The sequence below is a fragment of the Branchiostoma floridae genome, chromosome 12, assembly GCF_000003815.2.
Source record: "Branchiostoma floridae strain S238N-H82 chromosome 12, Bfl_VNyyK, whole genome shotgun sequence".
In the NCBI taxonomy this organism is placed as follows: Eukaryota; Metazoa; Chordata; class Leptocardii; order Amphioxiformes; family Branchiostomatidae; genus Branchiostoma; species Branchiostoma floridae.
This window is the reverse complement of record NC_049990.1, coordinates 11,237,396-11,265,263: the sequence shown is the minus strand read 5'-3', so window position 1 is coordinate 11,265,263 and position 27,868 is coordinate 11,237,396. Positions and strand designations below refer to the sequence as shown.

General features: G+C 40.0%; 3 protein-coding genes across 3 annotated transcripts in view; 1 reads left to right on the top strand and 2 right to left on the bottom strand.

Moving 5' to 3' along the window:
- The window catches only part of LOC118426975 (mediator of RNA polymerase II transcription subunit 12-like protein), a 27,261-nt gene extending 19,272 nt beyond the window's left edge, over positions 1–7,989 (top strand). Inside the window, exons 30-46 of the mRNA XM_035836608.1 lie at positions 39–49; positions 113–184; positions 321–409; positions 829–993; positions 1,396–1,531; positions 1,685–1,753; positions 1,945–2,054; positions 2,266–2,398; positions 2,571–2,732; positions 3,129–3,374; positions 3,838–3,972; positions 4,420–4,446; positions 4,583–4,709; positions 4,849–4,972; positions 5,649–5,832; positions 6,659–6,906; positions 7,421–7,989. Coding sequence (XP_035692501.1) covers positions 39–49; positions 113–184; positions 321–409; positions 829–993; positions 1,396–1,531; positions 1,685–1,753; positions 1,945–2,054; positions 2,266–2,398; positions 2,571–2,732; positions 3,129–3,374; positions 3,838–3,972; positions 4,420–4,446; positions 4,583–4,709; positions 4,849–4,972; positions 5,649–5,832; positions 6,659–6,906; positions 7,421–7,808 — 2,426 coding nt within the window. The 3' untranslated portion in view covers positions 7,809–7,989. The remainder of the gene's footprint in view (positions 1–38; positions 50–112; positions 185–320; positions 410–828; positions 994–1,395; positions 1,532–1,684; positions 1,754–1,944; positions 2,055–2,265; positions 2,399–2,570; positions 2,733–3,128; positions 3,375–3,837; positions 3,973–4,419; positions 4,447–4,582; positions 4,710–4,848; positions 4,973–5,648; positions 5,833–6,658; positions 6,907–7,420) is intronic.
- A 1,535-nt stretch (positions 7,990–9,524) lies between these two features.
- LOC118427424 (26S proteasome non-ATPase regulatory subunit 1-like) lies at positions 9,525–23,542 on the bottom strand. Its single transcript, XM_035837223.1, has 29 exons — positions 23,423–23,542; positions 22,481–22,524; positions 22,155–22,228; positions 21,734–21,797; positions 21,486–21,591; positions 20,811–20,953; positions 20,410–20,472; positions 18,958–19,035; positions 18,577–18,642; positions 18,326–18,394; positions 17,962–18,131; positions 17,604–17,688; positions 17,347–17,484; positions 16,877–16,965; positions 16,446–16,524; positions 16,131–16,230; positions 15,829–15,902; positions 15,573–15,633; positions 15,405–15,455; positions 14,806–15,002; positions 14,190–14,350; positions 13,804–13,918; positions 13,338–13,454; positions 12,958–13,060; positions 12,273–12,442; positions 11,731–11,913; positions 11,186–11,419; positions 10,574–10,697; positions 9,525–10,090 (listed from the first exon to the last, which is right to left on the bottom strand). The coding sequence occupies exons 1-29, from the start codon at positions 23,439–23,441 to the stop codon at positions 10,017–10,019; spliced, it is 3,051 nt and encodes a 1,016-aa protein (XP_035693116.1). The 5' UTR covers positions 23,442–23,542; the 3' UTR covers positions 9,525–10,016.
- A 1,033-nt stretch (positions 23,543–24,575) lies between these two features.
- On the bottom strand, positions 24,576–27,094 carry LOC118427536. Its single transcript, XM_035837373.1, has 4 exons — positions 26,736–27,094; positions 25,946–26,203; positions 25,313–25,466; positions 24,576–25,117 (listed from the first exon to the last, which is right to left on the bottom strand). Exons 1-4 carry the CDS (start codon positions 26,931–26,933, stop codon positions 24,675–24,677), a joined length of 1,053 nt encoding a protein of 350 aa, XP_035693266.1. The 5' UTR covers positions 26,934–27,094; the 3' UTR covers positions 24,576–24,674.
- Positions 27,095–27,868: the final 774 nt, after the last annotated feature.

Sequence of the window (27,868 nt, the reverse complement as noted above, 5' to 3'; positions counted from 1 at the left end):
GTTATGATATGGTGTATGATTAAAATTGATTGCAAAAGTACAGAACAATGTTCATGAAAAGAAAAATATTCTTTCTTTTGATTTGTATGTTTTGTTGTGCCTGTCCCTGTAGCGGCTGGATAAGTGGTGGCTGCGTGTGTCGTGGCTGGAACTGCAGGTCATGATAAAACAGTGTCCGCCTTCGGTACGTAGGTTCTTCTTTATATTGAAGAAATCATTTCTGTACCTATTCAAACTAGAGGTATCAATATGTTACAAAAGTTTGTAACAGTATTATCATTATTTCAAAGATCCTAAACCCCTGGTTGTTTTTGTTTTAGGAGATGAACAGCTTACTGGATAAGATAGCCCACTGCACTATTGAAGTGTTCCAGCGCCAGACAACACAAGGGGACAAGGGAGAGACGAAGTAAGCTGGTCGGATTGTTACTATAGAAGTGATCTTTACCGCCATGAAATGGCGGGTCTGTGTATGTGTCTGTTTGCCTGTGTATGTGTGTGTGTCAGTCTGTGTTTGTGGATATCTGTGGTCAGCATAACAAGAACCTCTGGATTGATTGTCAACCTTCAAAACAACAAGCTAGCAAAAAAAAATATTGTTATAATTCAATTTGAAACCACCGTCCGTCGACTTCATATTCCTAAATACGTTTTTTGTACAAACAACAAAATATAGGTTACCCTTGGATAAAGGTGAACCAGCATTACTGATATGTCCTCTGGCCCATGAACTAAAAGTCTCTGCACTACAGCATACATGGTACATGTACATCAGCCCCCTCCCCCTTTATAATATCAGAAACTAATGTTTTATCAACCCACCTGTAGGGAGGACGTGGAGTGGCACAACAGCTGGCTGGTGGCCCCCCTGATCTCCAAGATGCCCAGCTCGGTGCAGGGGCGGGTGCTGCGCGCAGCTGGCCAGGTGCTGGAGAGCGGAAACAGCTGCTTTGCAAGGTCCAAGGCTGACAGGGAGCGGCAAGCCCAGAAAACGTGTGTAACTATCTGATATGTGTTTTTAGAGTCTCGGAAATGTACAAGTTAAGATATCTAGGTTCAAAAGTTTTAGGAACATGGATGAATATCTATATTAACTAATATGCATATTTATGAAAGCAAAGATGTTGTCAGCAAGTTATTAGTGATTTATGACAATGGTGTGCAAGGAAAACATTAATGAACAGCAGTTATTTCTTCCATCCATATTACTTTGTCTGAAACAGCTTGCTGTCCATTCTGCAAACAGAGCTTACAGTCTACAGTTTACAGCAGCTGTGGTTGTGCTTTCTTTGCTGTCTGAGTAATCTGCTGGTCCATCTAATCTTTCTGCTGAACAGCACAGCATTGTGCTGTCCAGTTTACTATGTCACCTGATTGCTGTTCTATTTTCTGTAGGCTGTCCCTGTTGAACCAGCAGCCCTTCCTGTCCGTGGTGCTGACTTGTCTGAAAGGACAGGATGAACAGCGCGAGGGCCTGCTGTCCTCCCTACAGACACAGCTGACACAGCTGCTTCAGGCCAAAGAAAAAGATGTAAGTAATGTCAGGGCCATGATGCAAACAGACTTAGAGTTAGCATATACATTGTATATCAGTTTCAGTCAGATATAAGAAAGCATACTATGTAATTTTTAACCAATGTTTTAAAATTTCTTAAACTAAACTTTTTCATTGCTGTCTCAACAGGAACACTTCTTTGAGGATGTGAAGAATAAGAAGATGTTGGAGGAATCCTTACAGTTAAGATTAAGCCTGGTAAGTATTTTAAAATTTTGCTTTATATACTTACAACATCAGAAACAATAGGTGCCTTATGATACAAAGTCTCACAACTTTTACATGGATTGTTACAGGTGCTACATGTATTTGCAGAGCATTCTGTTCAAGTAATGGTCCACCTGGACTTTGATTAATATGGAATTTCTGTTATCTGTGTGTGTTTGTAGTTAGGTGGGATGTTTGACACAGTCCAGCGCAGCACCCAGCTGACAACAGACTGGGCCCTGTTACTGCTACAGCTCATCAGCTCTGGTACTGTGGACCCTCAAAACAACAGGTGAACTTCCATCAGTGATATCTAGCATTAATAACCAAACATTTGTCTATCAATTTTCAATGGCTAAGCCAGGTTTCTACATTTTTAGAACTTATACATACATGATAATTACAAAGGGAAAGTAAACTTAAAAATTCACATGTCTTCAGAAAAAAATCTACTTGTACCAAATCCTTAATGAGAATTGTTTTTCTTGTTTTGTTTTTTGCAGTGCCCTGTTTACCACAGTGCTGGACATGCTGTGTGTACTACTCAGTAGTACAATGGCATCTGAGTCAAAAGATAGTAGTCCTAGCTCTGGGGACGAGAGAAGAATATACATCAACCTCATCAAGAAACTCAAGGTACGTTATCAAGAGTTGAAGATGAGTTGGAAGACTTTCTGTATTGTTGTAAAGCAGAAAAAGGGAACGTCATGCTTGAAAAATGGCAAAAATCTTAACGTTCAGTTGGCAATGCATATTTGTCTAGAAGTACAGAACTGATGTTTTTTTGTTTGTTTGTTTTTCGTTACAGAAAGAACTTGGTGACAAACACTCCCCAGGGGTGGACAAAGTCAGGCAGCTTCTGCCACTGTCTAAACAGTTTACTGATGTCATCACCTGTGAACCAATGGGAAGCCTCATAGACACTAAGGGCAACAAGATCGCTGATTTTGACTCCATCGACAAGAAGCAGGTACTGTGTTACATCTTCAGGAGTTTTATATGTTACAGGGCTGTTTATTAGTTAGATGATAGGGAATATAGGAAAGTAGATATTTCCACCCGAGCCAAGTGATTCCTAGAAGGCTGTTTGACATTGGCTAACAAGCGACCAATCAGAATCGAGGTCTTGTATAAGGCTGTCCATCAATTGACTACTAACCAATCAGGAAGGGGAAGATAAATTGCCACTGTAACTGTAAGAGTTCTTAGGAGGCTGTTTACTGGCTATTGCTACTTTAGAGTTTCCTTTTTTTTCTTTTTAGTAATAATCAGGTCTTGATTCTGGGATGTTCATTAATTGGCTAATCTACCTCAGAATTTCCTTTTTATCTTGAAAGTAATATGCTGTGGCTTTATTCCATCCCAGGGTCTCCAAGTTGCCAGCAAACAGAAGGTATCAGGCTGGGATCTGTTGGAGGGACACAAGAACCCTGGCCCCCTGTCCTGGTCCTGGTTTGGTGCGGTCCGTATGGAGAGGAAACCCCTGCTGTATGAGGAGCAGCACCGGCTGCTGCTGCACCACACCCACACCAGGAAGAAACCCATGGAGTACTACCTGGAGCCGCCACCACTCCCCCCAGTGGAGGAGGAGGAAACTGCAGCTCCTGCTCAAGTAGGTTTGGTGTATTGTATTATCACAATAGTGATAAACAGTGTTGTAGCCAACCTGAAATTTTTTCCGTCCTCAGGATTTTGTATGGAAATGCTGCTGAAGGCAGGAGTCCGGTGTATGCTTCCCCAGGAAAATTTAGAAATATAGGACCTCTGAAATGCTATTTCCTTTATTTTTAGGGACAAATTTTCCTGGTAGACTCGGCTTGGTTCAATTCATATCTTTACATGCCAATTTTTGTCCTCATAGAGGACGGAATGGGCAAAATTTTTGTCTGTCTCCAGCAACAAAATTCCGTCAAAGGACATAAGGATGGACGCTGGCTTGAACCCTGGTGATGAAGCACTACCAAAATGATATCTATCTGATCTTTGAGACAAGTATTACTAACTTTATGGCAGAAAATGCAGTAGGCATTTTTGCAAGGATTTCTGCCATTGATATGATTTGTTAACCCTTGCAGGACCAAGGGAAGCAGACGCCAGACCCGATCAAGCAGCCCGAGCCCAAGCCTGCGCAGACGCCCAAGAAAACCAAAGCAGCGGCAGCCAGGAAACGCAGACAGTCTAAGGCTGTGAACCAATCCAACAGGGACCAGGTCTGTTCTCATACCTGCACTTATCACTGTAAACCCAGGGGGAAGGACAGGGGGTAATGTCATTATAGTTTATCTCCAAGTCACCATGTTACAGTCTAACCTGTACAAGTGGCCACCTCTAAGTAAAGACCATCTGGTCAATGTGACCACTTCTTGCTGGCCCTCTAGATATTTTTCCCATTGACACAAGCATCTAACACTTATAATATCTAGCTGTCCATTTTGACCACCTGTCCAAATAGACCAGGTACTGTGGGTCCTTTGAGTGGTCTTCTTGAGCAGTTTTCACTGCAGCTACTACATTATTAACCAATCCATGCTTCTCTAGCCTATTCTGATCATCATGGTACGTTGTGATATCATGATACCATTCTGCTTTACTACATTATTCTCTGTCTTAACATCATACTTACTACATACTTTTATTCCCCTTGAACTTTGCTGCAGTCTTGTAGGATTTCTCGCCTCTCCCAGGCAAGTATAAATAGTTAAAACGTGCTTCATAATGATATTCGGTGAAACAGAACTTCATCTAGAAGTGAATATTATGAAAATGATTGTTATTGTAAGAAAAATCTTTAATGTGATGCCTCTTTTTTCCACCCCACAGAGCCATACAAGCACTTTAATGAACCAGATCCCACCTTATGGAGAACAACAGCACATGATGCAGCCAAACTACTATCTCCAACCCAACCCTCATCCTTCGTATGGTTACCAACAGCCCCTACCACCAGGTACATTTGTCTTCTTCATACTGTATTAAGCAAAATAATCATCCAGAATGAAAAAGGTCTTTTGTGGCCTATTTGTTTTACAGCATCTTCTTCCATGAAGGTTATTCTCCAGCCTGAATCTCTTTTTTTAATCTTCCAGGTGGTCCGAGGATGGAGCAAAGGCCCATGGGAATGATCAACCCGAAGGCAGCGTTGAGTTCCATGTTGCGGGCTCGACAACCCGGGAACCACCCGGTGAACAACCAGCAGTTACAGCTGCAACGGTATGGAGATATAGAACCAGACAAGTTCAGTACGATTCCGTTACAACTTGTAGGCACAATACAGTACAGCACATATGCAACTGAATTGTGTTGATCTTTACAAGGCTTTACTATAGCTGACACTCACACACTCACTCAGTTTATGGTCTGTAATTTGCTGTCACATGAGGGTCAGGCGTGCTTGTACATAGATTCAGAAACGTGATGGCAGCCTATGTCAATATTCTAACATCAAGAAGTATAGCTGCAAATACGTGCAGATAGAAATAGAAATAAGATACACCTGTCCCTGGGACCCACCCAGACGTTCTAGACAGGAGCTGTTCTTGGTGCTGAATGGTATTCACAGAAAATCTACTCTATATTTTGTTAGATTGGCCCACTTCTTCAAATTTTTAACACTTTTATGTAGTAAAATGAATACAAGGTACACAGAATGCACTTTGTGCAGACAAAGGTATGCCAAAATAGTAACCCTGTATTTCATAACTTTACGAAATATTGGCTAATTTTGGTATTCATAGTCGTGTATGAATCAAAATGCAATTTCATGAAATATTGGCTATACGGCCGTGCTCAGCTATAATGTTGGTGTTCTGAATTATGTATGTATCAGAATGTCTTACTCACTGTCTGCTTGTTTGTTTATTGCTTTATGGATGACTCGTCCCCACAGGTGGCGTAACCAGCACCTGCGTCAGCGTCTGCAGGCACCTGCTCAGCAGAACCTGCCGCCAGGTGCCCAGACAGCTGCCTCGCAGCCGCCATGTACTCCCCGTACAACAAGCAGCCGTCCCTCCACCACCTGCCACAGCCGCAGGTACACTCACAGTCACAACAGTCACAAAGAAAATCGGTTTGTTTGTTTATTTGTTTGTTTTCTTGGTTTATTTGAGTTTGTTTGCTTTAATTTGTACCATAGTTTCTGTGTCAGGTTTCCTTGTTGGTGACACAAGAATCAAATTTAGATTTTAACAAGCAAAATGTTTTCTTTATGACATTAAAAAAATGACTCAAGATGAGACAAAGGTTCTCCATAAAACTCTTTGGAACTCTATATTGTTGATGATAGTATTGTTTACTGCATCATTTGCCTTTAAACTATGAATAAGGGAACACTAATGAGGCGACTTAGCTCTATTTGTATATATTTTTTTATTTCACTTTGTGTTTTATTTCCAGATTTCACTTGTGTTGTTTTATTTGCATGGTTTTAAGTAAGCGTAGTCACAATTTTGATGAAGAACATTTGCCTACTGGGATTTTTCAATGTTTTCAATGTGGAACAGCTTAGAATTCTAAGTTTATCAAAGTATTTCATCTTCATGGTGCTATTTTCATGTGTGTCATGTTTGGTTTGGTGTGGTTTGGTTTGGTTATACAGATCTCCATTAGTGACTGATATGTCACTATTCTTCCTGGAGTCCGGGTGATTTGTAGAGAATCACCAATTCTAGACGGAAGGATTTTGCACCATCGCACACTGCACTATCGCACGTGTGGGGTTTCTTTAACATGCCTGGGGTATGGCTCTCCCCAGACACTGGACCTCCATTTTACGTCCTATCCGAGGGACGACCCTAACTTGTATTCTTGTATAGTCTATGTTAGAAAGAATCACAGGATAAAAAGCTGCTAATCTGACTATCAAACTTAACTCCAACTCTCCCCACCCCTGTGGTATAGCAGGCTTACACCGGGTACAGCACCCAGCACCAGCAGATGTCCCAGGGGGTGATGCCGGCCCCCCACCCGGAGCCGGCAGGAACCAGCATGATCTCCCCACCCTACAGCTCCAGCTACAGCACCAGCCAGTCTGCAGGCATGATGGGGAACATGCCTGTCTCCCAGCAGAACCAGTACATGGCACAGGGGACTGGTCCCTCCATGACTCAACCCACACACCAGGCCATGAGCATGGGGCAGCCGGGAAGGTTAGTGGTGCTTTCTTTGGTTCTAGGGAAAAATAAGGAAAAAAGGTTTTTACTCTGCTTTATCTTCTTGTACTACTTGCATTGCCAATCAAAAATCTCTCAAATTATATCATGCTAAATTCATTTTAACTTAAGGTCAAATTAATGATGGTAATACTTAAGAATGAGAAGCTTCTGAATTGTATCCTTTGGATTTTTTTCATTGCTTGCTCAACATTAAGACACTTCATGGATTGCAAGGAAGAAAATAGAAAAGTATCTAGCTGAAACCTCGATGATGATCAATGTTGGGGACATGAACTGCTTTGAAAAATAGCATGATTTTCTTTTGTGAAAAATATATTATGCATACAGAAAAAGATGGAGAGTTGGAGAAAGAATGAAAAGATGGAGAGAGAAATCAAATGTTGGCTCTCTATTTATCTGGAATGTTTTTTTTTTCCAATGGCCATATATCAAAGGTGCTGTTTTGTCAAAGATAAACAACCTTTCTCTTATACATGTTTGTGTACAGGAATACGATGGGTGGTGGAGCTCCTATGATGTCTACAGACCCCATGCAACAGGCAAACCTATACCCAGCACAGCAGCAACAGCAGCAAGTACAGCAGCAGGCACAGCAACAGGCACAGCAGCAGGCGCAACAGCAGGCACGGCAGAGACAGCTGCAGCAGCAGCTGCAACAGGCACAGCAGCAGCAGCAACAGCAGATGCAGCAGAGTCTGATGCAGCAGAGCGTCATGGGAGTGCAGAGGACAGCACAGCAGCAACAGACAGCTGCTCTGGTACAGCACCTCCAGAGACAGCTGTCTGGGAATCAGACAGCACCTGTACCGCCACCACCACCACAGCAACCTGCCAGACAGCACCAACAATTCCCTTCTCAAGGACACCAGTATTAGACATTTCATTGACGGGTACAGCACACTTTAAGGAGAAACAGCTGCACTGGTACAGCACACAACACAGCTGACCTAAGCATGGTGCTTGTATTTAGAAGCACAAGGGAGCTGATACTGCATGCAATAGTCTAACAAGAACATGTACTGTGTAACACACAATATAGCCAACAACTTTACACAATCTGTATCTCTATGAGAACTATGTCTTACCCTGTCTGAGGGACCAAAGTGAATGTTGTGAGTGAAGGTGACAAAGTTTACAAAGACTAAGAACATTCGGCACTAAAACTATATTGCACTGTTGTGGATCTAGTGCTTCACTGATAAGCATTAACACTTGGAACAGGGAGAAGCTTGAACTAATTTTTGGTTTCAACATGTATTCTTGGTAGATTTGTGTTGTATTTTCTTGTGCCATATCTTTGTTCTTTGAAGTTGTAGTAAAGACTGTCACTTTGGGCCAGACAACTAAAAGAATATTTTCAGGCATTCATACACTGCTGAATATATTGTCTCTATCACTTCTATTGCTTGGCCCAGTTTTGTAAAGCATTATAACATCAGCTAACTTTTTGTGAACAGTTGCAATGAAAAATTGGTGGAAGTGTTAGTTTAGCAGTGGGCCCAAAGGTTCTTAATGAAATGAAACATTGTTAAGATAAAGGTCAGAACTTGACACTGCCAGTCGTTAGAGGAATAAGCTGCAAATAATTTGTTATAATACTGGATCATGGAAGGTACTACAAGGTCTACATCTTGATTGAGGTTTCCTGTGTAATTTTCCGTATTGATACACAATCCTAAATGTTGCACAATTCAGCCAGTTATTGTTGGCAAGACTTGCTAGGAGTATACTACTATCGGTTCAGGACAAATGTGTACTGACCTACTAAAAATGCAGAAGAATTTTGATTTAATCGCTATTATGTAACAAATCTCGTAATTGATATGCTTTATACACAGCATGTACCTTGCGTAGCATGCACTTTCCCCAATGACAGACATGTATTATGTCCACCACTGTGTTTGTATTATGCACATTTTAAAAAGTGATGTAACTTATGTTGTACATATATCTATTACAGTACCAAACTCCTGTATATAGAAGTTATAGAGATGTCTGGCTTATGTATGGCAGAATAAAGCATTCCTGTCCAAATGATGTTTGATGAATTTTCTTTGATCAACCTATGTTTATGACATGGTTGATTCTATTAATTAGAATTTAGAGGCACAATCTGGAACATAAATGTAGATGTGAATGTGTCATTTAATATACTTATCAGTAGATAAAACACTGATACAAGACAGTTTCTTCTCCACACCTTCATTAGTTCAAACATCGAGTGATATGAAGACTGAAGTTGGTGGATCAAAAGCGACTTCTAGCAGTTCATTGAAGTTCTGCAGCACTTGCGCTGCAGTGATATGTTCGGCCTCTATGTGGCACTTTTGATCCACGACAATGTTCATATGATCTGCTGTGCGTGTTTCAGTACAATTGATAATAATGAAATTGGCAGGAATAGAACATCAGGAATCCAAAGTTTCTGTGTTATAAGTCAGTGTGGCCTAACTTGTAAATCCAACATTTTCTCCCGTGGTGGTTTACATTATGTATAGTAATGCAATTCTAAAAACGTTTATAGATATCAACAAGTACATGTTCTTGAACTAAATATTACATGTATTTAGAAAACAATAAGCACACACAGATGACTTGTAGACTTTGTTTTATTCAACCCACTTTAATTTACAAGGAACCAAGTCTTGTACTATCAAGACATATAGATATCCTGACTAGTAAAAGACAATGTTGTACTAACTCCCTATTTAATAAATTCCAGTTATAATTTCCAATAGAATGCCTTGTCTCAAACTGGCACAATCATAATTGGGCCAGTTAATGTCTACTGTGGAACTTAAATTTACCTTTCCATCTATATTGATATTCAGAAAATATAAGAGTGAAATCTGTGGTTTATGTAAGAAAAATTGTCCGCTTCCCACCCCTGAAACATGGTTTCTTCATACATTCAGCTGAGTATTACGAACATAACAAGATGATATATCTATTGTTACAAATAGGCCATGTTTGGGCCACAACATGTCATGCCCCCTTGAGGAACACATGGGTACTGCAGTGATGACAACACAGTATAAACTTGTTGTGAGCCGATAAATGGCGGCAGTATTTTATGTAGTAGCTCAGTCCTCGGTGTACTGGAAGGGCTCGGGGGGTGGTGGCTCTGGTTCCTCGTCTTCAGCCTTTGGTCCACCAGCTGGAAAATCGAGAACCAAAACCAGATTAGAACATCCAACACACATTCTTTCAAATCTCAATACCGAGACACGGCCAACAGAAGAATCATACACACAGCATCTACTTCTAGCTCTACATGAACATAGCTTGATGGTAATATGATCCTTCATGTTTGTAATAGACCCATCCTGGCTGTCCATTACAGTTCAGCCAATGAGAATGGCAAGTAGCTGTTTGACCAATGAGAGAGTGGCTACATGGCTTTAAATATTTGCATTTCTGGGTTTTGACAGAGGTGGGCAAGGCAATGGAATTGGTCTATCACACAATTTTCAGAATACTCTGCTCACTCAAATTCTATGAGCTTTAGTTTCAGAGATATTAATGTAGCAGAGACATAGTATAAACCAAACTTCTTCCGTGTTTTGTCTCCATATTAAACTATCAATCAACAGTTGAATGAATAAATCTATACTACAAGGAGCTTGAAATATCCACGTACTTGGCAGTGTCTCTACAATCTCCTCAGGTTCCCCCTTAGTCTGGTCCTTACACAGAATGATCCCACCGGTGGTGACAGGCTTCAGGGGATGGTACCTCCCTGACATGCAGGATAGGACCTTCAACTGTAGATGGGAAAGAAAAAAACATTTCACTTCATAATAAATACATGAAACACGAAGTTTTTTACATTTGGTAAGGTAAGTACATTGCATTCTTATCATGGATGAGAAAAGTTCTTACTCATGGCCAAAAACACATGCAAGAATGAAAGGTTAAAACAAGTAAAGATTAGTTAACAAGATTGGTGTCTGTCACAGTGTACCCCTTTACATCACACCTAAATCTTATACATTCTCCTAGGGATATGAGTGATCGTTGGTTTTGTTTAAATTACAACCAGGGTATTCTACAACTGGTGACATGATCAGCATATTAGATTAGTAGTTCATATGCATATTAGCAGATCAAATTACAAATTCATACGTAAATCAATATTTCGTCTTCCCTGCATTCTGCCTGCCAATGTGTCACCGAAATTTCATCATGATAGCTTTTATTGTATGCATGTAATTTTCCGTATTTTGCGACTCCATCTTGAATTAGTACAGACCTGTGCAGGCAAGGCTCTTGCAGGGTTTTGCAGTACACTGTGGTTGGCCTCCTCCTTAGGTTCTTTGCTATCCTTGCTGTCCTTGCTGTCCTTACTATCCTTGCTGTCCTTACTGTCTTTTTCTGTTTCCTCTTTAGTCTTCTCGTCTTTTGTTGTCTCTTCTTTTGTTTTCTCCTCCTTAGTTTTCTCCTCCTTACCCTTCTCGGAGTCTTCATCCTTCTTCTCTACCTCATCCTGAGAAGAACAAGAGTAGTGATTAAAAAACAGCTATGGCGACGGTGAGTGATCAAACAACAAAACATGATGTTCTGTTGGTGGCTTAAAAAAAAATTCCTACAAACTTAACCTTTTCTACACAAATTGATATAGCAGCACAAATTTCAGAGATTTTTTTGATACCATGAAATTCTTTTTGCTGTTTGTTGCTTCCTTAAAAAAAAAAGAAAGAAATGACAAGCATCTCTAGATGATATTTCTCAATCAACAGTGAGGAGAATATAGTTCCAATCAGTGGTAGCACAATGTGTATCAGAACATTTTCTCACCACTTCCATCTTCTCATCGTCCTTGTCTCCCTTCTTGCTCTTACTGCGAGCCTTGGCCTTGGCAGTGATTGACAGAACTGCAGTCGACACTTTCTCTTTTTCCTTCTCCTTCGGTGGCTCCAGTAAAGGTGGGTATGCAAACATGGAGGATTTTGCACTGGACTTAAACTCCACCTTCGGCATCTAAAAAAGTAGTAGAGGATGTGCATTTAGAACAAATCTTTAAGGGGTGGCCTGACAAACATAGAGATCTAGCAATCATTGTCTTTTACAGGACAACAGGATATTTAACAACTGTACAGTGGAAAATGTGCTGATCATTGAGAAAAATAGCTTCAAATGGACTTTCAATCCACTTTTGGCATCTGAAGAAACTTTTTAAGAGGAGGCACAACAAACTTTGAGATCTAACAATCATGAAAATCTACAAGATGATGTGACATTTTACAATTATGTCAAGGAAAATTTTTATCAGATTCTTTCTATTTTTATGCATTTCTGGGCAATATTCATTCATCAAATACACAGAAGACTTATCTCACCTGTAGTTCTGCATTGAGTGCGATCATGGCTGTCGGAGTGAAGGCCAGAGACAGGAAGTGGGAGAGCGGGTACCAGAACCAGAACTGTGTGAACACCAACATCCCCACTACTGACTCCATGTGTGTGTGGCCGTTACGGGTTTGCAGACTGATGGTCACATTACGGCCACCTAAAATAAACATCAAAATCATTATCATCAGGCAAGATGTGTGTAATTTTGCCTTATTGGTGGTCAGTTTAAGTTTGGTAAGAGAAAAAATATTCAGTCTATGGCTGAATTCTTGGAGGGAAATTCTATTTTCCTATCTTTACAATTTTCTTGAAATAAAACTGTCTGAATGAGGTACATGTGCATCAATGAAGATTAGACTTCCAGGTAATAAGATATGCCAAAAAAGCAGTTACTCAAGTAACTGGATATGATTTTGGAACGGCCAGACGTTTCAAACATCCGTTGTTTTTTGTCACTGAATGTCAGTGACACTGTCTGAATGAGGACATAGAATTAACATATATGGAATAATTGATCTTTCTGTGTTATGCAGCATATACAAGGAGTAAAATCTATTTGCTTGCATCTTACAGAATTGAGGTTTCACAAAAATGAAAATCCCACTATCAAAAACAACAGGTAAATCTGAAAATTCTGCACTATTGACAAGGTTCTGCTGAGTGGTTCTGTACCTGCATCGATGATGCCCTGAGCCAGGATGGCCCCAAACTTGGCAATGACATCATCATGCTTGTCGTTGATGACCTTTGTGTACAGCTCTCGGAATGTCTTCACCTGGGCAGAGAAAAATCAATAACAATTCAGCAACACAAACAAGAATACACAAACCAAATGCTCCTAGAATCAATAAAATTTCCTAAAATGTGGACTACATGACTAATTAAATCTTTTTCAAACTATAATGACTTTTCTCCCAAGTAAGGTTTCTTTTTACCATTCCTCCCAACAATGGTAGAACACTATGCAGTGAACTTGGCTAACATGACATCTTTACTCACTAATAGTAGGACAATATCAATACACAGAAGTAAGCACATCATGCACAGCTGACCTTCGGACACATGGCCTCTGTCTGCTGTACCAGGATGAGTGCAGACGCGATCATGGCGCCCTGACGGACGTAGTTCACCGGATCGTTGGTCATGGGTTCAATCAGCGCTACAGCTTCCTGTTAGTGGGACATGGAAAAAATGTTCCAACTTCTGAATCAACAACCACAAAGCCATTGTGTCACTAATGATTTCATTGCAGTACAATCTACAGAAGGCATTCAACCTTATTCCAGCTACAGAACATACAAATTACAATGCAGATGCTGAATTCAAATACGCTGTGTTCAAAATCATTTTAGCAAACTATACAAACTTGGACTGAGTAGTACGTAAAAAAAAGTTTTCCTTCCTTCTATTCTTTTATTTGATAATAGCCTCCCGCTAGTTGGGTAAACTGAAAGCAAACATGTTACAGTCTATAACATTGAACTTGGGACTTTGCTGGATATTGACAGATTCTCTCACCTTGTTTCCTGTCCCAGCACATGCGACTCCCAGTGCCATGGCGGCACCGTAGCGCACGTGTGGGTTGTAGCTCTCCGACAGTAGTGATACCACACTAGGACACTGCTCGGGGGTCCTGTCATAACAACAAAGGGGAAAATGTGAAGAAAACTATACAAACACAAAAATAAGTTTTTTAGCTCTACACAAATAAATGTCACTTTAAATGACTAATAAATTCTAAGTATATATTACATAGAAAATAGGACACAGTTCAGGGGTCCAACAAAGGGGAAAATGTGAGGAAAATACAGAAATAGAAAAATTAGATTTCAAGCTCTGCAAAAATGAAACTTTGAAAAGATTATGGAATTCTAAGTATGCCACATAGATGTATAAGTGCATACCTGAACAAGATGAATCCGATGGCCTCCACAGCTGCACGGCGTACGTCGTCGTTAACATCACTGACGGCCACGTGCAGGAGTTTCCTTATGGCCTGGTTACTGCCGCTGCCACAGTACGCCATGGCAATGGTGTACATGCCCGATCTGCGCAGGATGGGGTCCTGAGAAGTGAAAGGTGGGCCGTATTATTTTCACCATCATCAGTACACTGTACAATCATACTACACACTAAAATTAAACTTTTGTTAAAAACAGCAGTGTTTGTAACCTAATAGACCAATCTCACAGTGCTGCCATGTCCTTCTGAATTCAGTAATGCAGTCACACACTTGTTGGTCGACAGTTGCTACAGGTATTATTACTTGAGCTGCTAACTGTGATGGACATTTAAGATTGGCCCTACAGTTTGACCCTACCACCTTGGCTTCTGTAGTTAAATTCTTTTTCTCTTTCCGAAGTGAGTGCAAAGGTCTAAGCCAAAGATGCTAACAGTATAGTACTATATGTCTCAGCTCTGCTTGTTAGCTATTTTCAAAACACTGTCGTGGGACAACAACATCTAAAGAAATTTTGTACTTTAATTCCAAGTTACAGGATGCAATGGAGGGTAGTGTACCTTGTCTCTAGACAGACTCTCGATGAGCGTATCCGCCTCCTCCAGCCGGCCGTACATGCAGAGAGCGATCCCGATGGCGAGTCCACGCAGGATCTTCTCGTGCTGGGTTTCCTGTGCGTACGCCACCATGTCTTCTATGGCCTGGGCAGACTTGGTACCCACCATGACCAACCCCATAGCAATACCTGCTGCTTCGCCTAAACATCATCAAACAAAACACAATGTTGACTCAATGTAAGAAAAGGTTAAGGCAAAGGTGGTCCCTTAGTCTTTTTGAGACTGTAGGGGCAGTGGGTTGTTATCCACGGTGTCTAGAGCACGGTATAGGGAGGCAGAGCCCAACCCTCTCCTTCCAATGTCTTTTCTGTTATCTCCACAACCGAAGTAAGGTACCTATTTACACCAATGTGTTACAAATGTGTCTTTTGCTAGAATGCAACATTTAGCCATGAATGCCAGGAATCAAGCCTGTGATTTCTTGATTTCTGCTAGCATAACCACACAGCATTTCACAGCACACAGTTTTGTCTTCAAAGTTGATGGTCTATCTATATGTCATATTTTGCTGACAAAGTTTAGAAAGAAAAGAACACATTTACCTGTGACAGCATCATCTTGGTACAGGTTGAATTTCAACTGTTCATACACATCTGAAACAAGGCAAAACAACATGTTTCAGCATAGCAATGCCAACATGTCAAATATTGATTATCAACAGCATGATTCACATCATCTTACGACATTGATAGAAACATGGATATTCTCACCTTGCCTGGCTGTTCCCATGGCTGCAAGTCCAAGGCCAAGGCCAGCTCCATGTCGAACCATCTGTAAACAAAAAGTACACTTAAATGCTTGAAGACTGGGATAGATGTGATGCACTAATAAAAACAAGATGAAAATGTTGAAAAGTAAAAAAAAAGTGTTGTATCAGCTTCAACTGACATTTACAAATGCAGATGAATACATGTACCAGTAGAGACTTAGCATTGAAAGTCAACCAGATAAAAAGATGTACAGTACCTCTGTTGTAGCTTCTTTAACCTGGTTCAGGAGATAGTCAATCATGGTACCACCGTGGTTGGCATGGATCAAACCTACAGGAACAGATAGGTGGTTCTCTTATAACCTCTCATAATTAAATACGATGAATGAACAAGACTGCAACAATACACTCATAACATGCCAAATCCAGATTCAATCATCAAAATGGTGATGCCCATCCAATCAAACACTACTCCCTTGGCTTGGGAAACAAAATGGCCGTGCCCATGGATAGGAGTGAAACCAATACAGGTTTAATTGAGTGAATGAGTGAACCTTACCTAGAGCATACAGCCCCCCTCCCTCAGAGTAGGCACTGCCAGGACCCGTGTCCTTAGGCAGGTATGTAGACATCAGGTGTAACGCTTCCTTCTCATGGCCCTGAACAACACAGAAAACAACTTGGAAAAAGTTTCCTTAAAGTTTAAAAACACCAAGATAATTTTCACAATGATCAAATCTACATTGTCCAAGTTTTGATTCAGTAATGGGAAGGTTATTGTTACTTAAATTATAAGTACATGTTAGTAATTGCACTACTGTAGTCCAGATTATGTATATTGCAGGTGAACTACAGGCATGTTACAAGTACTTACCCTATGGATGACTCCCAGACTGGCAGTTGCTGTAAATCGGGCCCAGTTGGTAGCACGGGCAAGCCACTCTAGGTTGTCCCTGATCAGAAACAGACAAGACAAGTTTCAGATATCAGCACTTCAGAGACAAAATAATCCAGAGAAAAGTCTTGAACTACTTTTTCCAAAAACTTTATGTTTCCCAAGGGGAAAACATATTGTTTCTGCTGGTACGTATGGTAAATATGAACTATGAGCAATTACAGGTTTGTTGAAAGCAAATTACAGTAAGGGAAATACCCGGCATTTTCTTCAAAATGTTGTATTGCATTTTGTACACATTGCAAGCATTTACTTTTTGTAACCATAACTGATTTCTAATGGCAACTTTCATGCAACTTTTCTAAATTTTGTGACTTTTTCTTGAGGCATAAGTTGGGTAGATATCCTACCTGAGGAACTGGTCACTAGTTGTGCCACAGTACATGAAGGAGTTACAGATGACAGTCGCTGTGTGACACACCGAGTTTCTCACAGCATCCTGGGAAAACATTTCAAAGCGTTACATAAACTTTTCTTAACCTTGAAAACAAAATAAGCAAAACTACATTCATACACAAATATTTCACGTCATATCTGCATTAAAAAGCATTCCGATGGAAACCAGAATCTTTATGTTAATTGGAGATGATGATATAAACTCTTGGCAAAAGTGTTACCAAAAGTGAGTGAGTTACCAACATAACCAGATTGTGTTTACACAATCTCTCGCTAGCTACTTGGTGGCAACGTTAGAAGTGCGATTTTAGTCAGTCTACCAACATAACATTTTATGAACTCTACGACCCTTAACATTTTTTGAAGACTGAAAAACTGTTTTATCAGTTTCTTTTTGGCAACACCCCAGGAGCGATTCCCTCACCTTGGTGTTCTTGAGGATGAGCATGTCTGTGTGGTTGTTACGGATCAGGAACTGCAGGTGGATAGCGATGGACGTCTCTCCTCCCAGGATGCCTAGCAGCTTGGTCAACCGGTCCACATGCTTTTTCTCCTCTTCACTCTGCAGACAAATAATTGTCAATACAAATTAGCAACCAAAGAAACTAAAAAAACTCTGACCAATAATTCAAATTTTTTCTGTCAAAGTTCAACACCTTGACTAGCTTTTTCTGAACTTACCAAGTCTGAGTACTTAGTAGATGTGTCAGGAGGAGGTACACTAGCTGGTTTCTCCTGCTCTTCACTGGCTTGGCTCTCTGCATCCCTAAATAAAACAAAGTACACTCCCTTAGGACAATTCCATTCAATTTCATAGGGACAGTAAAGACAAGTTTTTTATTCCTCCCACTTATTTCCTTTAAAGTACCACTCTCAATCTTCAAGGGACTAGGTAGGTAGGTAGGTACCACCTACAAAAGAATTACATTGTTTTGTCAAGTTTCTTTGCTTCTAATTCATTGGAGGAACAAAATGCATTGATCTGTATATGAGTACTTATCCACACTGTTTGACATTTTCATCTGAATTGTGACCTTACTTGGATACAGGTGCAGCAGGTGCTGAGCCAGGTGGCTGTACGACCGCAGGTGCGTTGGGGAGCGGGATGGGGCTGACGGCACGCAGGGCATACATGACCCTGGACAGGTACTGCTGCGTGGCACTCTCATAAAGGTCAAACCCGATCTGGTACGCCATCAAGGTCTGGTCCTATAATGGAAAGAAGGTCACATTCATAAAAGTACTCCAAAGCAATAGTATATGTAATAATCATTATAGATGAGCTTTGGTGATGTTGAAATACAGCATTTAACAATCATTATACACATTCTGCTACTATATTTCATAAATGAAGTATTCCAAAGACAATGTGTAAAGACTTGTAAAAATCTAAGATGACGTACTTCTGTTCCTTTGATGAGTTTCTCCAGTATCTCAGCGACCGCGGAGGCATCATCCAAGAAAATCAGACACTGTGAACAAGAAAACAGCACATAAACAACACAGCAAGGATCTTGAAAAGTCATCTATTAAAACTTCAATTCCATCATCTTTCAAGAATTGCTCACACTCAATCTCTTTACGTTTTAAGGCTAAAAGAACAAACCTCCACAATTTGACCAAAACAAAGCGACCAAAAGAATATAAGGCATACCTGACAGACGTTGATGTAATCAGGTATATCCAGGTGCAAGTACAGCCTCACCAGCACCCGCAGCATCTGCAACACATATCATAGCTGTGTAACCACCTGCAAACCATGCTGAGCTACAAGCACACCTATCCAAGGGTTCTTTACATTTCTGTATTTATCAACTTTTAAACTTTTTTAAAGCACACTTCTTCAACTGTCAAATAACATTTTCTCATTAAAACTTCTGGCACTCTAGGGAACAGTATATACTTTCACTTTAGTACAATGTCAAAACAATTATCTACACTATGAAAAATCACACAAATACATTGTTGTAAAGATTACATGAGACTGCTTCTGAGAACCATAGAGAAAGCATGACAATCCCATAGCCTTACATACCTTGTTTCTGAACTGCCTATTTTGGATGAGTGACATACAGACTTTGGAGGCGTACAGGAGCATCCCTGCAACATCGTCCTGGAAAACATGACGGAAAAAACGCATGACACATTTCTTAAGTAGCGATAAACTTCATAAAGCCACTTAATTCTGGCAAGACAAAAAACAATAACTACATATTGAGAATTATACAGAAAGCAACAAAAGCACACAACTTGTTAAAGAAATTTACAGCTCTTCTACAATGCTGTTCCCATGATGGGCATAAAACATAATCTCCAAGCAGATCTTGCTGTGGCAAATGGGAAGGAGTTTAGCCGGCAGAGGAGTTATTGGCCACAGCGAAGATCTGCTGCAGAACGCACCGGTCAAAGGCAATTATCAGGCAATTAAACTGCGTTAGGAAGAAGGTGCGAATTGCCCCGGGCGTGCGGGGCCAGGGATCCCGTCACGGGTCGGCTGTAAGAGTTCATTGTGTTTTCTGTGACATCTGGGGATTTCTTTGCTTCTTTGGTGTCAATAACGCGTCAATAACTTACTACGTACTGGAGGAAAACAACAGCAAAACGCGTCAGCACGATGCGACAGGACGCAAGTGCAGTGGGGAGGGGGGCGCTGACGTCGATTTCCCCCAACGTTTCATGAAGCCACGGCGCCCGTTTGTTTGCCTGAGAATGCACCGGACGCCGTTAGAAATAATTCAAATCGGCTTTGCTGAAAATGCATGTGCTGATTATGTGGATACCTTTCCAAAATTTCAAGTTCTGTCTACGTTTTTACACGCCGATGTCTGTCCGTCAAATGTGACGAGCGTGGGTCTTTGAACCGAATCCAAGCGTATATGATCGGTAAAGATTTGAAGTTGCAGACATGAAAAAATGATACAGGAAGTGTTTAGCGCAGCTTTTATTGCAAAATATATACAAGTAACAACTAGATAATAACTTGTTATTTGTGTACAACTGATAATTTCATATGTCGATACGTTGCCTTGGTGCGCTGTGATGCAGTCTGCTCCAGCGGTTTCGGGGGGAAGCCCCCGCTGTGAACTGGCGCGGCTCGCCGCGTTTGTCCCAGATACTGGCTCGGAAGGGTTGTAAAACGATAATCCCGGCCAAATTTAGCCAATTTGCACGTTGGAGGTAAGTGGATACTAGGAGGAGCAGAAACACGTTTCTGAAAAGATCGCTCCTCCCGCTGCCTTTGACCGGTGCGTTCTGCAGCAGATCTTCGCTGTGGCCAATAACTCCTCTGCCGGCTAAACTCCTTCCCATTTGCCACAGCAAGATCTGCTTGGAGATTACATAAAACATTGTTACACATCACTTAAACATTAATGACATTGACAAATGTTATTGCTATAGTATCACCTTCTATGTAATAAGGTGGAATAAAGTATTTGCTTACTATGTGTGCTATACTTCAAAATTTATAGTCAGTTGACAGACTTACTGATTTCATGATGGCTTCCTCAAACACATCAATTCTCCTGGTCTCCAAGGCAATGCCAACAGCCTGAGGGTAGGGAAATATACATCGTCAAACACAAATAAAGAAAAAACATAAGGTAGTGGTTCTGCACACTCCTTCTGTTTTGTCAGCACTCAATGGGGCATATGCCTATTCTTATAGATAGATATGGTTGGGTTGTATGAGAAAGGTTTTCAAACATATGGGACCTCTAACAGAGAAATGTTACATTATACTGTGGTAGGGTGTGACAAAAGTAACATAGTGTGTTTGTCTTTTGAGATCATTCCCTGGTATATTCAGTGAAACTAACAGTGAACACAGTGAAGATGATCTCCAAGATGATCTATTGGTGGCAATGCATTATACAAAGTATAACAGACCTGTTTGAAGTTTCCATTCTCCAGACAGCTCCTGATCTTCCTGTTGACCACATCCTCCAGACGAGAGTCCAGCTTCACATCCTGTTTCTCTCCTGCCTCTGCCTGCGCGATGCACAGCTTTGTGTAGTGGTCAATACACTTGGCTGGGGTCAAAACACATTACATGTTACTTCACAAAGGAAGTTTCTACAAGAAAAACTCTAAATTGGCAAACTGCAATTCTTGATTTGTTAATTGTAAATCATTTCTAGTAACTTCAGAGGTCACTATTTAACCACTATAATTTCATGATCGCAGATATTCAATCACTCTGAACCCAGCTAGAAAAAATGTTCTCACGGCTAAAATTAAATGCCATAAAGCAACTCCTTTTCCCCCCATTTTTTCGCTAAAATTAACAACCACAATATTAAATGGATTTACAGTATAGAATCTATGCAAATTCATTCATTTTTGCAGCTTGAATTTTTCGCAGGCAGGGGAAAGTTTATTACCTTCTTGTTTTAATTTTTCAATTACAATGAATAATTGTGATACTGTTTCATACAAAACTTGCAGTGTGATGATTATGCCATTTGAGGTCACTGGAAAAATAAAACCATTGCAAACATTTTGAGATCTACAGTTTATTGGGTGGTACACAAATACATGTACATATATGACCACTGTACTTACATATTGTAGTTTCTACATATTCTGTTGGGCTGTTCACGTCAAACAGATTCCCGGCTCCGAGTGCATAAGTCAAGGAAATCTCGTAGGCTCCCAAGTGATAGTACACCTGAAACAGACAATAAAAATATCTTGTTGAAAAGTTTGAAATTAACAATGAACATTATCACTTTTGCCATGTGAACAATGCATACAAGTTCTTTTTTTTGCAGTTAAAATTCCTTTTTCTGACTTCAGTAAATTTAACTTACCTTTGAAGTGACCAGTGCCGACAGTTCTCGATGAGGAAAAGTTTCATCTTCATACAGCATTTCACTGGATGGATGACAAAAGAACAATATCAAAGTCACTGCACTAACAATACCACACTTGTTTCTTACCTTTGAAGACTACATTTCCAGCATATCATATTTGCAATAATTACATGTAGAAAATATCCTGTAAATGGTGAAATGTCTTGTCTTGTTATGTTTGCATTTTTCACAGTGAACTCTGCAACACAAACTTAAAACCATCTTGAACATTTCCCTTTCAAAGTAAAACTCTGCATGGCTGGGAAATTAAATTCTCTTATTTCTGGTGAAATACTTAGTACCAAATACAATTACTACTAGTGTATGTATAGAATATATTGCTATTAGCTTTAGACACTGTTATAAGTTCCATACTTACATTTTGTCTACAGCATCAGAGATTTCTGGCCAGAAGTCTCCCACTATAGAGTTCAGCTTGTTTAAAGCAAAACACTGGAGGAAAAAAACATGGATATTTGTTTTACATTTTCTTAGGACAGGCTTTTACGATAAATTTAAAATATTCTTTATAATTCAATCATAATATATTTAATATCAAGTTAGAATGGTTGTACTGAAGGAATCTTGTTTTATTCTAGACATTGTGATAATTTGTTAAAATTTCTATTGCTATATAATGAAATCAAGTAATTATCAACTAGGATATTTATCAAGAAATGTCCAGAGAATATCTTGTAGACGTACCTTCAGTTGTGGGTCCTTCTCATCTAACATAGCCAGAACACCGGCTGGAAAAGAAAGAATACACCATTTACATGTAGTTAAGTTAAACCCTTCCCGCGCCAAGGACGGAAGCCCATTTCTGGCACATAGGGCGGTGCCCATCTCTGTTTCGTTAGCCCTGGGCCACACACAACGCAATCACTACAGCAGGGGGCTAGTCCACTGGTAGTGGTGTGTTCAACTTCCATACTCTTTCCCGAATGCTGAGTGCTAAGCAGAGAAAGCAGCATGTACCATTTTTATAGTCTTTGGTATGACTCGGCCGGGATCGAACTCACGACCTTCCGAATGCAAGGCGAACACTCTACCCACTAGGCCATTGCACCGGTATTTACATGTACATGATTTATTAAAATTACAACGTTGTATCTCCTGGCCAAAACTGTCCTAAATTTATTTCGTACATCGTACATTACAATATACAAGGAGTGAAACAAATATTCAAACAGTGGTAACTCAATAAGCACATGTAAATGTTACAATGTAGGTCATAGAATCTTGAGAAACATTCCCTTTCTGCAGTTTTCTGAAAAAAATCGTGGCTTTCCTACAAGTTGCTATATGATACTTGATAGTATAGGGGCAAAAATGGGTGGCAAATGATGTCGACAAATCGATGTTTTCCCTTTCTGTATAGCCTACAAAATCTTAATGTTCAGTCTAAAATCCTAAAATGTATCTTTCTATTACAGTAAAGTGGACGTTCTACTTTTGAATTCACAAGTGTTTTGCAAAATTTTGAAACATCATGATACCCTGGGGTGGGAGGGGGGCAAGTGACTCAGCAGCTGAGCACACAACTCCGACGACTTTTAACAAAAATACGCTCCGTTTTCCCCTCAAAATGATCCTTCATATGCATGATTATACAGTTTCCTATAAACCTAAAACAGATATGCTTACCTGCGGATGTTAGATTCATGTTGAGACGTAGAAAGATCTCGGCCTTTGTGGATAAATTTTGTTCAGCGCGCACCACACACCGAACACGTCAGGGTTCTGTTTCCGGATTGTCATGGATTCATTTCCGGGTCATAGGATTCTTTCACAACGACAGCAGCGACCTCTACCCAGGCTTGCTTGTACTGCATTAACCGTTCCAACACCGATAGAAGTGGACAGGTATTGGTTTATAATATTGTCCAACAAATAACGTTAGATTGGAGATGGAAATGACGGAAAATACGCATTCCCTCTCGTCAAGGACGCTAATAGATCAAATCTAAAGATAATATTTGCTAGAGGATAACTATGATGTTGAAAATAAGACGACCAAACAAGTGACAAAATCTAACGTTTAGATATACATAGCTTTATTTCATCGTTGATCCGTTCAGACACACATACACTTAACACGCGTACGTGCAAACTGGCAAGATACTGATCAATGCATATGGACAGAACGCTGTGTCTCAATACACGGCAACATACAATATGGAATATATATGAAAACAAAATTCAAACCAGACCGTCAAATAGTATAACGTTAACGTTATTCCTTGGATACAATATTGATATTTTTCATGTCAAAATATAACTTAAATGCATATGTACAACCTGCAACAGTATGATTGTTTTAGTCAAAAGAAAAAAAACTAATGATGAACATAATATATAATACCACAAAACAAGTGACTACGTCTCTACATTGATTTATGTTATCATCAATTGTCTGGTTACGCTTAACATTTATGACAGGGCACTCAATAGAAACAAATGCAAGTCTCAATACCACCCCTCCCTAGAAATGCAAAATTCCACACACAATATATTCTAAAAAAAGCATTACATGGTATAACGTTACATCTTGGATTCTAACAACTTAAATGTATATGTAACGTTAGAACATTTTCGTTGGGATTTGACATATAGCATATCCGTATAAAATATTGATATCAAAATCCTTTCATACATGAGAGTAACAAAGTAAACACATAGAATTCCATTAGCGATCAAGTACACTACAAAACTATATTCTGCTGCAAGTTATTGTTATTAGTAGTATCGTAGGAAAAAAATAACTTTCTTTGTTATTAAGTTTCTGTAGCCCCCGCGGTGGCTCGAACCGAGCCTTTCAAAACTTGAATCATGATATGTAGGTGATTTTTTTAAATCTTAAATCATTTCGTATATGATTTCTCAGTTCATCTCAGACTTATTTCAGAAGAAACCCAGAGAAGGTGCAATATTTGTCGAGGTTATTAGAATAGATGTAATCATTCCTTCTCAGCACAACAGATACCGTGTCCCCGACTGAGAGTTGAAGAATAAGACTGTTACCAGACATGTCTGCACTGTAATGGGACTCATCATCCATTTTAAGATTATTTTCAAAAACAGCCGTTTGGATCGTGTTATTCAACACCAGATAAACTGCCATTTGGGGCACTTCGATAGCTTTGTACATGAAGTATGTGAACATGTAAGCGCCTGCTGTGTTGCATGTGAAAATCCCATCATCGGGGTTGTAGCTGTTTCCAATGTTGACATACACGTGGTCAAAGACTACCCTTGTATGACTGAAGACTGGTCCGAGAGGGATTGTTCTGGACGCAGAGAAGGCAACAGCCGGACCACCTGTTGCTGTTGTTGTTGTATCTGTGAAAATATGCAATAAAGCTAAAATGTCATAAAATTATGAATAGAATAAGTCACCAAGTATATCCGTGTTTTAAAGTGACTAGCATGCATTATTGCCTTTGAATACTGTTCTATTGTATAGCAATCATAATATGATTTATACAATGATCAATTAGCAAAGAATGTTTTGCACCAGATTCCAGAATTTCTCACCTGATTCCAGACGAGATAACCTGGTCTCGTACTGGCTGATGGTATCAGTCTGCTGTTCAACGAGGTTCTTCAGCTCGTGGACAATGCTCTTCAGTTCGTCGATGGTTTGATTTTGCTGTTCGATGGTCTGTTGCAGCTCTAGGCTCGTAGCACTCTATGTTAATTTGAAAGGTGCATAGTAATCATGAAAACGATAAATGCAAATTTCATTTGTTTTTCATTATCAGACCAAAATGTTGACCTTGGCCTTCACATTCTATACACATAACTCTAACTTCATTGCATCTAAGTTTAGATGACAAAAACTATAAATACATGTAGAATTCCTGCCGCGATTGCCTAGCTTGCATACGCCAATATCAGCAACCTTTTAACTTAGTTGACATTTCTAACTTGGTCCACAATTTCATGTCACCGTAATAATTAATATAAGAAATGATTAATTATTTTATGCGCAGAAGCAACCCATTTCATATTGTAGCTACTTTCCCCAACCGATCCGAACACCTGTAAATCGCAGCCCTTGAAAGTTACACAATGTAGGTTGTAAAGTTAAATGGTGGTGCCATATAACACACAATATTTGCATGCACACAGCTTTATGAGTGAGAACGCTTCGGACCTTGACATTACCTGTTCTCTCTGCAGTAACTCGATCTCCTGTATCTGCTTACGTGTTGACTCTGTGGCGTGCGTGACGTTGGCAAGCTCTCTCGCCATGTCCTCGTCACGCACGCTGCCCTCAGCCTGATCCTCTGCCAGTTTCGTCAGCTCGGTGCCTGTGTTGTTGACTTCCAAAGTCAGGCTGTGTACTTGTTCGGTCAGTTCTCCAAGACTTGTAGACATGTGTTTCGTACGTTGTTTTTCCAAGGTCCTGTCTCTCTCAATTTCCTAGAATTAGTAATTTGATAACGACCTTTTTTTATCAATAAAACTGTACCTGTCGTACTTACGACGAACATTCTTTCGGTAAAGTATTTGTATACATGTACACATATGTACAGAAAGAACTTCCTTGTCGCAACATGAATATGCATGAGTTATTCGAGTTTGTAAAAGTTTGAAGACAGCTGTTCCATACTTTGCTTTTCCAAGGCCCCGTTCATCTCAATTTCCTGGATTTAGCAATTTGATAAAGACATTTTCATAATCAAAACTGTACCTGTCGACTTTTGCATAGCGTTCTGTACACAATTATTGTATACACACACACACACATGTACGGAAAAATAATTCCTTGTCGAACCCATCTAATCATGAGTTGTTAAGGATGGGTCCGAAGTTCCAAACATTCTTTGAGAGAAAAGTCAACGATGAAGAGCTTTCTATTGTAACTAGCAGTTTTCGGCAGGTATTTGCTTGAAGTTTTCGATAATTGCGACCGATAGAAGCGCAGAGTTAGTGTATATATAATCTTTCTTACCTGCAACCTTGTTGAAATGTTTGCTGGCAGCAGGCAGACTCCGTCGCTGTTCTGTGCCGAAATCAAGAAGGAATATTCACAGAACCCCGTCTGTAGGTACCTCTGGTGGTACACAGGCCATGGATAATTAGGCAGAACGCTCTGGCCATGGCCTCCAATGGCCAAAAAAGCGCAGCTGTACAAGAGGACAAACAACATTTTAGTCAACTTGGCGTTTCAACTTGACTTCGGTGGTGTAGCTCGCCGAGTTGGAGGTCCTGCACAAAAAGAGGAAGAAATTCCCTTCGTCAAGTTTCTATACGTAGAAGTCATTTGAATGACAATAGTTGAGGCATCAGCTAACCACCTGTTCATGTGATATGGGTATATACATGTACAAAACATTGACCAGGATTAATTTTTGGCATCTTTCCAGTGGAAGGCTACGTCACCGGGTCTCGAGATCTCATGTTACTGGAAGTTACTGCTCATCAGTGGGGTGGCACTAATGACTTTAATAGTTTGGTGTTCTGAGTAACATGTTTGAGGAGAGTCTTCCATGCAACTGGGCGTTATCTAAAGTATAAGTGGCACTTATCGAGGTGTCCAACGTGTTCATGCTAAGTTTTTAGGGAAACGATGTGCGACGGTTTGATAATATACAATAGAAACAATTTATGACAATTCGTGATAATTTACGTTGTCTTTTTATTTTTAATCAGGGTGCAATATTGTAACGGTTACTATTGTTGTTCTTCACTGACTATGTGTGCAGAATGTAGATTACTGTCTGTTCAGATGTCTCAAAGATATTTACAGTCACTTTTTAAAAATTCAAAAGGTTTTTGATTACTCTGGAGCTATTTCGTTAACGTTAGTGTGTTTCCTTTTCAGCAACAGATTTGATTTTGCAATACTTCGCAATTGAAACGTTTTTACCTCCATGAAAATTGAGTATGTTCCTGGTGAGTCTTTGTGGCCAGTCTGAGTGTGTATATATAGGCTAGCAATGGACAGATTGTGTGTGAGCGTCGGTGCGTCACCGTCAAACTCAGGGTTGACAATCGCGGCAAAGCCTAGTGATATCGTTAGGCTTTAATTGCCGCGATTGTCAACCCTGAGTGTGAGGTTGCGGTGCGTAGGTAGGTGGATAG